Here is a 10,429-nt window from a genome sequence, read left to right as displayed (position 1 = left end):
GAAAAAGAAGTCCAGGTGCTGTCAGTACCTGGTGGATAAGTTGAGGTCTCTGAACTCTGAAAGATGAGCCCACCTTCCTTTCCACGTACGTGCCTTGGTGACCCAGCCTCCTTCATGAGGACAGTGCTGTGACATGTTACAGCAGGATGACAGCAGCCCAACTGCCAAGTGTACACATGAACTGGGCAGGCATTTCCCACCCCCAGTCTAAAACTGGTGCAAACCCCTTTGATGAGGTTGGGTGGGACACAAACACGAGCATCCCCATCCTTCTGCTGTCTGTCTTCTGACTGAGGTTGGGGCTGTGGGGATTGCCTTAAATGCAGTGCCTGGGAGCGTGAGCTGAATGGAGTGCCCTGCGAGCCACCAGCCTGGCATGTTTGGGCAGGATTTGGTTTCACGCCTCTTCTTCACTCCTCCACCAAGAAAAGTAAAGAAAAAAATAACTAGTCCTTTGGTTTTAACAGGATCTATGTGTGTTCTTCAAATAGGGATTGCCCCTATATGGAAGTTAATAGGCCTTCAGGAAATAAGTAAAATACACATGCACATCTTAAAGATCTAACAATGCCTTCATCATAGGATGAAAGCTCCCTGCAAAAGCTGAGGAAGAAATCAATTTAATAGCTCCTTCACTCCTTCCTGACTCCCGGAGTGCCAGTTACGTGCTGAGACAACCTTGTTCTGATGAAAGCAATTTTGCTTGCTGCTGTGACGCTAATTTTTTCATCTGGAGAGTGGCTCCTTATGGCAGGTCTGATTCAATTAAGAATTACAGGATTCTACATCTCCCTTTCTTGGCAGTGCATGCTAAGCAAGTGCAAACGAATTACAGACCAATTGTTTTCCCCTGATCCTTAATGATCCTGGGTGCGTTAATGCACCAAGATCTATGGGTGAACTTAAAAAGAATGAAAAACACAGCCATGCTCTGCTTTTGGCATCTGTACCTGTTTTTTATACATGAAAATCGAGTTTCCTGTTCATTGAAAACAACCAAACAAAACACACTGTCGTGAATGCAGCGCGTATTCCTTCTCAGCGACCTGCTTTTCCAGAGGGCACCCAAGGGTGCTTGGAAAGCTTTTGCTAACCAGGATGGTGGGCAATTATCAGTGGGGCACCCTCCGAGGGGCCTTCCTGGTGCTGCAGCTTCATCTTCACACGTGTAAAATGCAGAGGCATGGGCCGTGTGCTGGCCTCTCCCCTTCCTGCTCATGTTCCTCCTGTCCCTTCTCCCTGACTGTCTTTGGTGCCTTATCACCACCTCTTACCAACAGGACTTTTGGCACATTCATATGGTTGGCATTTTTTTTTCCTGCTTTTTGCCTCTCTCTCTCTCCTTTACTGGCTCATTTTTTTTTAAAAAGTGCAATTTATCTGTTTCAGAGATGCCGGTTCTGGTAAAGCCACCAGGGACTCAGGCTCTCCCCTCCCTTACCCCCCATACTTCATTATTTATGACACATCAGGATCTCCCAGTCTCTCCTCAAGTGACTGGGACCTTTACTCATAGTTATCACCCCTGAGGGCTTGAAACTTAAGAGTGAAAGGTCTGAAAAGAGGGAGAGGAAAAGTATTTCTCTGCCTCTTGGCTTGTCTGATCTTGTTCTGGATGCCAGTGGCTTTTCCAGTTTTGTGTCCTCTGTTGGCTCATGCGGAGCATGTAATTTCACAAGGATTTGCCATCACATTGCCGATTCCTGGAGATCCTTCTGTGTCTCAGTTTCTCTCTTGGATGCTCAGTGCTTGGAGAGCCTCTCCCCATCACACCAGAGAGAATTCGGCCTGGAAGCCAGAGCACCGGCGTGTCTTTGGTGAGCACTTGGTCAGCATGGAGATCTGGGTGCTGAAGTTAGTGCCGTTGCTGCCTAAGGAAGGGTGGTGATATTTCATGTCCGAGCCCAGGAACCGCTCCAGATGCCACCTCCGCCACTTTCGCTTGAGCTCAGCTTGGACCTAGGTGGTGGAAAGACAAGCAATTCAGCAGAGGGGAGCGTTTTCTATTGCTCTGACTTGATTGTGTGAGCAGCCATGGGCAACCCACCTACCGAGGGGCCAAGAATTATTTTATAAAGGTCACTAAACTCAACCTGGCCAGAACAGAACTCTTAAGCCACAGAGAAGAGAGGTGACACTCCAGAAAGTAAACTACTAGAGCAAAAATCCATGAGCTTCAGCAGAAAGGTGAGCATAGGGAATTTCTTATCTGACACAGTGAAGGTGCCAGACAACTTTAATGGCAACATTTTCTACACTGTGTGAATATAATTAAAGTTTTTTTTCGCTGGCTTGTTCTTGTCCAAATACAAATGATTTAACTATATCTTGTTTGTAAAGCTGTCAATACAGCTGTGCTTTTTTGATAGAAGCTACTTGTTCCACCTCAGGGAGTTCACAGACAACTCTGGTTTACACTGTCCAGATTCAAACATGAACAAATCTGGCCACCATCCCTGTCCCCTCCTGCAGCCTTCCAGTCCAAATTTTTAGATAACAGTATGAATTAGAGAAAGCAGCTGTGTCTGAGGGTCTCTGGGATCAGAAAGCACAGGAACAGCACAACACCAGGATGCAAACCCCAGGACTGGAAACGTGTGAAGATCAATGCCTGTAAGGTAGCAACATGTTTACCTGGCACTGATTTGTGCCCAGCAAGTCATGTCAATGCCTATGTAAGTTTTGGATCATTAATAAGTTTGTGTGGTACTGCCTTGCTCCATGAAGGCTTATTGGCAAAGGTCTCTGCTGGAACCGGGCTATCTGCCCTGCATGCCACTGCATGATGTACACATGGCATCAGCATGGCTGAAAGCAGCATCAGAGCTGTAAGAGAGCAAATTGTGATTCTGGACACTCTTCCTCTCCCTTGGAAGCTGGAACACAAACCCAGATCACAGCTGCTTCTTTCCTGTCCGTGCTGAGTTTATTGAGCTGAAAGTGCTCCAGCTGACAGCAGCGCCAAGTTTTTAGCTGCTCACACCTACTTGGTAGCCTTCAAGATATGGGTTTAATCAGTCTCTGTTGAATTTCTTATGGGTAGATGGAGCATGGTACAAAAATATCACTGCACTAACAAGCCTCCATCTTGGCAGCGGGCCTGATTCTGTGGAGGATTCACTGAGTCACTAAGCATGAGTAGGGCTTAGAAGATGGGCTTTATCCTTCTCTGCTGAAGGTAGTCCTTTTGAACTAGGGTTTATTAAAGGTCACATGGGAGTTCTGCTGATGCTGTCTCATGAGTAAAGGAAAGATTCAGCAGCAGCAATACTACAGTGCTCACAAAAGTCCTACTATGTTTATTAATTGTGATGGAAACTGTCAGGAAAATGGTTGAGTTGTTTTTGAGCGAGCGATTTGACTTGGATGCTTCCCCCCCCAATATGGTAACATCAGGAATGGGACACTTCTCAAGCCACTCTCCACAAGCATTCAATTTGTCTTAGTTGTAAACATTAACCAAACAATACTGTTGATCTTACCTCCCCATTCAGAAAACAGTACAGAACAGCCACCACAAATCCCTAGGAGAAAGGACAGAACAGGTTTTTAGCACCTCTCAAACTCACTGCAGTCTTGGAGAAAGGGAGCACTACTGGGGGACTGCTTAGTGCCCCTTAGAAACCACTTGATTGCATTTTCCCTATAAAAGGAGCAGGAGAAGATTGGTTAAGGTACCTTGCAGTAGATGTATGACTGTGAGTTCAAAGATTGCTCCAGAGTGGTGTTTAAAGCCATCAGCAGTCAGCTCAGCTCTAAGGGGCACCTGGTCATTCAAACTGGGGCATTAGAGGCAACTGGATGGGATAGACCCAACTTTCCTGCTTGGTCTTATCAGCTGAAACTGGGGAGATCTAAACAAGCTCACTAGAACATCATCAGGGTCAGTATGACCGCAGTATAGGGCTAAACTATTCATTTCCCATCCTCCCTGCAGCGACACCTAATTTTTGAGAATCTCAGCTTCCACTGAAAAAAAAGTAAACCAAACTTATCTCTAGCCCTTATGGTTGCACACACTAAAGGAGTGAGTGTAGATCCACTTATCTCTCAAAGGAGAGACGCCAGATGTGATGATGATGTAGACAGGGATGTTAACTCATTCACCACTGAACAAAGCATGCCACTGATGCATGTACGGTACATGGTGATGGACAGATCCTGCTTGCAGGCTGTGAGAACACAAAGTGGCTAGAGCTGATTAATGGACGGATGCAATTGGATGAAATATATAAATAAGTGCTTCTTTTAATGCAACAGCAGGGTCAAGGTTAACAGCCCAGCACTGGAACTGACTGAAGTGAAGTGTGTGGGAGGGTCTAAAAAGCAAACTTCATCAGGGCTTCCTAAAGATTAACGTGGAGGACAGCCCCCTTTTCCATCCTCGTGGGAAACCTGCCTCCTATGCCAATGAACAGGAATCCTGTTTGCGCAAGATCTACAGGCAGGACTTGGCTTATTAACAGAGGGGAAAGTTCATGCAAGTCAGCTGGTTGAAGTCAGGCTAGGCTCCTGTTAGTGGCCAGAAAGACACTCCTCCCAAAGGTGATTTATCTCATCTTACACCATGTCAATAATATATAAACTGAACTCAGGTGCTCATTTTTCTTCTTTACGTACAAAAACCCCAGGGCCACTAACTTACAGAGGTACATTTTCTTTTCAGGTGCTTAAAATGAGGAGAGAGGATCTCCTGCTGGAATTCCAGGTGGCAAAATGCAAAATTATCTTCCATCCTGACGGAGTGAATTGCTTTTTCCCCAAAGGTGTAACAGCATTATTGGGCACGACCAGGAAAACCCCAAGTCCCACGTTTGCTTATTCTCTTGTTAAGCTTGTTATACCTCTCCCTGTTGACAGACTTGGTGACCGACTGGTGGCCCAAAGGGTGGCTTACCTGGAATGACCCAACCACAAGCTCAAAGACCAGCTTAACTTCTGCTTTGAAATTGTCAGGGAAGAAAGCAAACATGATGTAGTGAATTCCAAAGAGAGGGATCAGCAGCAAGGTGGACTTGGCCAGCCTCCTGTTGGAAAGACAACCATGAATCAGGAGAGAGGGAAGAGGAGCTAAAGGGTTGGTTGATGGGGAATCCTGCATCTGAGCCCTATGCAACCCTGAAAATTTTAATTTGCTGCAGTACATATTTGCTGATTACCTGGATCATGATGGTGTAACCTGTATCATGCATGTTACGTGCCTTTGTTTGCCCTTAGGAGATGTGATATGGACCACTTACCTTGAGGTCCTGGGAACATCCAGCCTTTCAACAGAAGCCTTGAGCGAGGCAGCATCAGGAGGCTGCCTTCACCCAGAGGGAAGAAGTGTCTGGGGTACAGAAAAAAGGAGGGTGTTGAGATAGCTCCTGACAGCCCACCCTCCTCAGGATCCCTCTGACAACCTGGGCTGGGATGCAGTGACACGTGGAGGTGGACCCTCAGCTGGGCACAGTCATGTGGAGGCAGCTCTAACCAAGGACCGTGCTGAGAGCACTTCCACAGGCTTGCTTTCCTCCTCATTAGCAGCTCTCATATAAATATATATGTGCCTTCAGCTAAGGGAGAGTGATCAGCCCCAGATTTTTTTCTCCTTGGCCTGCAGATGGCTGGTGATTTCAGATGTGGTGACAACATAAAATGTGACATCTTTATTCCTAGAAACTTCAATGGAGGTATTTCTTTCTCCCTTCCCTCTTCTTCCCCTCCCACCAGAGATCTTTTTTCATCTCCACAAGCTAAATCATCATCTAGCTCTGACTTTGTTTGCTTGGGATTTCTGAAAATTACAGCTTCTGGGAGACAAATGGTATGTTTAGCTCAGAATAATGACAGGCTATCGCACAATGAATATCTCCAAAGGAGGGGGATGAACAGTATTAGTGCTTAATGGCATCAGGCTGGGTAATCAGAGGTCTAATTAGGAAGAGATGATAATTTATTAAATATAATCACTATTAAAATATAGCTGATGGAAATAAAATGGATTCAAGGGCCTAAGGATGCTTATGGCGGTTTTAGCTTCCTTGGTCACCCATACCCTCCTGTGTCCTCTCAGAAGCTTCTGGACGAATTGAAGCTACAGCTGGGATGTTGGAAATACTTGTTCTTCCATCTGCAAACCCTTCATCTCCAAAGTCTCATCAGGCTCAGTCCCCTCAGACCATCTTCATTTATTTGCCATCTGCATAAACCCACTGGGAGGGCTAACATGCCAGCTTTATGCAGATGATGCTCATCACTGTACCTCCCAGCAGACCTTTCTGGCTTTCTTGGGGCCGAGCCCTAAACCAGTTTGACATTAAGGCTGTGGTTGGAGGCTATGGTTCCTCAGGGAATACATTCTGGCTGAAAGGTAGATGGGTGCGACTCATTCCAGGCAAAATGAGTGCCTGTAGGAAGCCAAGGAACTTTCCAGGAATTTGCCTTTCCCACCACATCCCTCACTAGCAAGGCATATCCCTGCTCAGAGGGAGCAGATACAAAATCTGAGTCCTCTTGGATGTCTTGCTCTGCCACTGCCACTGGTGACCATCAGGGCACCATGTTACTTGCTCTTAGAAGCAGCTCTGGCCAGCGTGTGCCACACTAGTATGACCCCGTCCTAATTCCCCTAGCTCCTGATACATGAGAGAGAAACTCATTTCCTAAGTAGATCACAGTTCAGTGAATATCAACACTGGCTTTGCAGAAATTTCTTCTCTCTCCCCAGTCTTTCAGGAACAGTCAACTTAGAGGAGATCGATGCAATGCTATCTTCGTGTACCTTATTCATAGAGACACTGTTGGCAACCTCCCACAGATTAGAAAATTTTATCTTATCATTACAGACAACAGCAGTGCATCGGTTATAGCATTTTCCTTCCTGGCTGGAGTGTGGCAATGAAAAGGGCATAAACGCCAAGCCTTAGGAGCCCCCTCCTCCAGTTTGCACAGCACCCCAAACCAGTCTCTTGCTCCCAGCACTGAGCTTCCCCAGAATACTGAGCGACGTTTTAGATCTCAGTTTGGCTTCAAGGCAAGGGCCCTATGGTCTAGCCCTGTGATATTTAAAAGACTTCCCCCCTAAACACTGCAATGGGGAACATAATCTTCACCAGTCATGGTGTAATTTCTCCCAGGAAGCTAAAACCTGGCTGTGCAGGAGGGAAGAACTGCTTGGGAGATTGTCCAAAGCTGGTTAAAGCTACCTGCTGGAGGCCATGGCTTCTCCAAAAACCCAATTACTTCCACTCCCAGCACAGGGTGCCCTTCTTACACCTACCCTCTCTGACAGATACACATGGTGGCAGGTAATTTAGGGAAACCACATCTCCACCAGCCTGCACTGAACCTACTACTCTCCTTGGGAGAGAATAAGAGTGAACCAACATTTTAGTCATACTCCTTAAATGCATCATGGAAAAGTTACCCAGAAAACTTTGATGATAATATTGATCTGTGAACATGTACAGAATAGAAAGGCATGAATTTTGCTCAAGATTTCTGTTGCAGAAAACAACTTCTATCTGCCTGAACTATTGCTGTGCCACTCTTGCATATGTCTCTCTCATTTCCAGAAAACTGTTTTGGGAGACTTGTCTTCACAATTTCCAATACATTAAAGCCCAGTTCACTGTCTGTAGCATTAATGAGTGAGTCAGCAGTGCACCTGAACTTCCAGCCTGCAGCTAAACTGAAACCAGCTAGAATTGAACAATACTGTCAACTGTTTTTTATCAGATAAACAAGAGAAGGAGGGAGAAATGCAAATGAGGGATCCCTGATGTTAGTTTAAAACATTTTTCTCAGAATTTGGCAGGAGGAACCCACACATATCATTAGCAGCATTTTTTTGCTAAGACCTCTCACGTCCTACAGTCAAAACCCCTGAAGCCAGCAGCAGCATTTCAGGTAATGAGAATGATATGTAAAAGGATCCAGGTACCTACAATTGCAGATCACATGCTTAATGGCATTTATAAAAGGGTCTGGACCCCAGATGTCTCGACAGATAACTAACCATTAAAAACTTAAGACCACACCGAGAACTGCCCTTGGTGGGATTCAGGCTTCAGGCTGGGACACTTAATAATAATTTTCATAGGAAAGTGTGGTGCCTCATGTCCCACTTCAGTCAGTTCAGTCAGCGGAGATTTCCAGATGCCCCAGAGAATCTGGCTGGTGGACAGCTGCCACTGTATAAGGCCACAAGTCTCCCATAGTCCTGGGTCCTATGTGCTAGGTCCAGGCAAGTATCTCAAATGTCAGAAAGCATCTTATATGGTTTGGACACCTGTAAGTGAGCAACTGATTCATGCCCTAATGGAACTGAGATGTTTTTCTAGGTGAGGAACTGTAGATGTGAAGATCATTTGTACTTCAGCAGTACCTCTCATGTGACAGGCCAATGTGGGGAAGTCCATGTTACTGTCTGGCTGTGCTATGTTTGTTTACAAGGCAAAGAGAGCTTTCCTGGAAGCTCCTACTTCACTGGAAAATGTGAAATAAAAATCCCTGAACCCAAAGCTCAGCATGACCTCTGAGGTAGTCTGGGCATAACCCTTCCGATGCGTGTTGGCAGAACTTCTACTGAGATGAATGGGAGCCAACTGCTCCAGGCTGCCACTTAGTACTAGAACATATTTCAATATGCTGATTTAATCTATGTACCTGGCCAAAGCTGTTGCAATCCTGGGGGTAAAAAGATACAATGCCCAATTGGAAATATATAAAGAGAGGTGATAAAAAGCATGGGGTCTGGTAATGTTGATGTGCTATGATGAAAGAAAAAAAGGTAATTGGCTTTGGCTGCTGCAGGGAGAAGTTAAGGTCAAATACGGGATCTTCCTTTCATAAATCTGAGAATCTCTTGAGGCAGATGAAATGCATAATTTACCATCACTAGAGAGAAAGACTCGGAGTCACGGCTGATCAGTATTTAATGACCATATTGATATTGTCCTCTATCTTGCAGAAGGATGAACTGAGTTCAGATTCTTCAAGGTACCTAAGTGCACCTCTTACAAAGACAAAGATTTATGAGCAGTGACTATGTAGACACTGGATATTTTCCTTTTCTGTTCTTTTCTAGGAATCATTTAATAAATATCTAGGATAGGTGATGTGCTGAGCCAGAACAGTGGCAAGAGTCAAAAATAAGCCAGTCTGAACTTTTATTTTATTTGCTTTGAAGCCAGAATAAATCCATGCAGACAGGAAGATTTCTTGCAGTCAGAATACTGCAACTAAGACTAGTTTTGTCCACTGAGAGAGATGCTGATCACACTTGCATGTTGTTCGTTATAAAAACCTCATTAATGTCAACTTTATATTCCTGGAATAAAAGCATTGCTTCGAGCAAAACTTCTCAGACAGTGCTACTTCTCAACAGTGAAGAGAAATGCATTGACTAAATCCAGTATAGTTTAGGGGTCTTCTTTAAGACAAGGAAAACCTGCCATAGATTCTACTTGAATGCACTAATTTTCTAGGTGTCTCCTTTGAAAACAGGAACTGAAAGTAACTAGGTCAGAAAAAAAAGCCCAAATACTGTGGAAAGGTACTCTTTGTTATCAGGGTCTCTCTGCCTTCAGAATCAAATAAATATTGAACATACAAAGAAAAAGCCTATTTTGTTTCATAATCATTACTGTTGCTCTCACTTGATGGTTAATCCCAGGAGAGAACCTTCTCACTTGTCTGTTCAAACTGACGTAAAACATGCCCAGCTGTTTTAGCAAAGGCCCCATTTCCTGATTTCTGATCAGTTTTAATTGATTAACAAATACTTGATGCTAATCAGTGCAGACAGATGCAATAACGAAACTAACAGCCAAACAGGTTTCCCAAAAAACTTACAATATGGTTGAAAAAGTCTTGAACTTACGAATATTGGCTGGTTTCATTGTGTCCAACATCTGGGGAATGCAACTTCTGGACTAAGATACGGATGATGCAAATGAAGAGAATGAAGTTCACCTGTTGGGTTGAGGAGAAAGGAAACAGAGAGAGAAATAAAAAATTAGCATTTTTCTCTGGTGAAAAGAGCTGATCATTAGAGGGGAATTCCTTTCACTGCAATATTTTTGTCATGGAGCAAGCTGTCGTTAAAAAGGCATGAGCAGAGAACCCCACTCTGGGAGCACATAGTAAACCGACACAGGATGGCAGCCATCTTGGGCCTGACATCAGCCTGCTTGGGACTTTGTGTCATACATCCCAAGTATGATGATGTCAAACCCATAGAGCACAGCTATGCACGACGTCCTGCTGCGCGGGGGAGTGCCGACGACAGGGTGGGAAAAGAGCCTTGGGAGTTAGCGGAGCGACGGACGTCAAAGCCCTCGGGAGACGGTGACATGGGACCGGCTGCTGAGCATGTCAAAGACTGAGGCGGTGAGCCAAGGAAACCAAAACAAAACACAAAGCAGTATCCACTCAAGCAGGCCCC

At 45.0% G+C, this 10,429-nt stretch overlaps 1 protein-coding gene across 1 annotated transcript in view; it reads right to left on the bottom strand.

Moving 5' to 3' along the window:
- Nucleotides 1–935: 935 nt before the first annotated feature.
- LOC104367953 (vasoactive intestinal polypeptide receptor) overlaps nucleotides 936–10,429 on the bottom strand; it is a 113,412-nt gene continuing 103,918 nt past the window's right edge. The window contains exons 10-13 of the mRNA XM_042802156.1: nucleotides 9,866–9,957; nucleotides 4,898–5,027; nucleotides 3,483–3,524; nucleotides 936–1,959 (exon numbers count right to left, since the gene is read on the bottom strand). Of these exons, the coding sequence (XP_042658090.1) occupies nucleotides 1,768–1,959; nucleotides 3,483–3,524; nucleotides 4,898–5,027; nucleotides 9,866–9,957 (456 nt within the window). The 3' untranslated portion in view covers nucleotides 936–1,767. The remainder of the gene's footprint in view (nucleotides 1,960–3,482; nucleotides 3,525–4,897; nucleotides 5,028–9,865; nucleotides 9,958–10,429) is intronic.

Source organism: Tyto alba, unplaced genomic scaffold (assembly GCF_018691265.1).
Source record: "Tyto alba isolate M040663 unplaced genomic scaffold, T.alba_DEE_v4.0 Super-Scaffold_38, whole genome shotgun sequence".
NCBI lineage: Eukaryota > Metazoa > Chordata > Aves > Strigiformes > Tytonidae > Tyto > Tyto alba.
The sequence above is the reverse complement of the archived record's forward strand: the minus strand, read 5'-3'. Positions and strand labels throughout refer to the sequence as shown.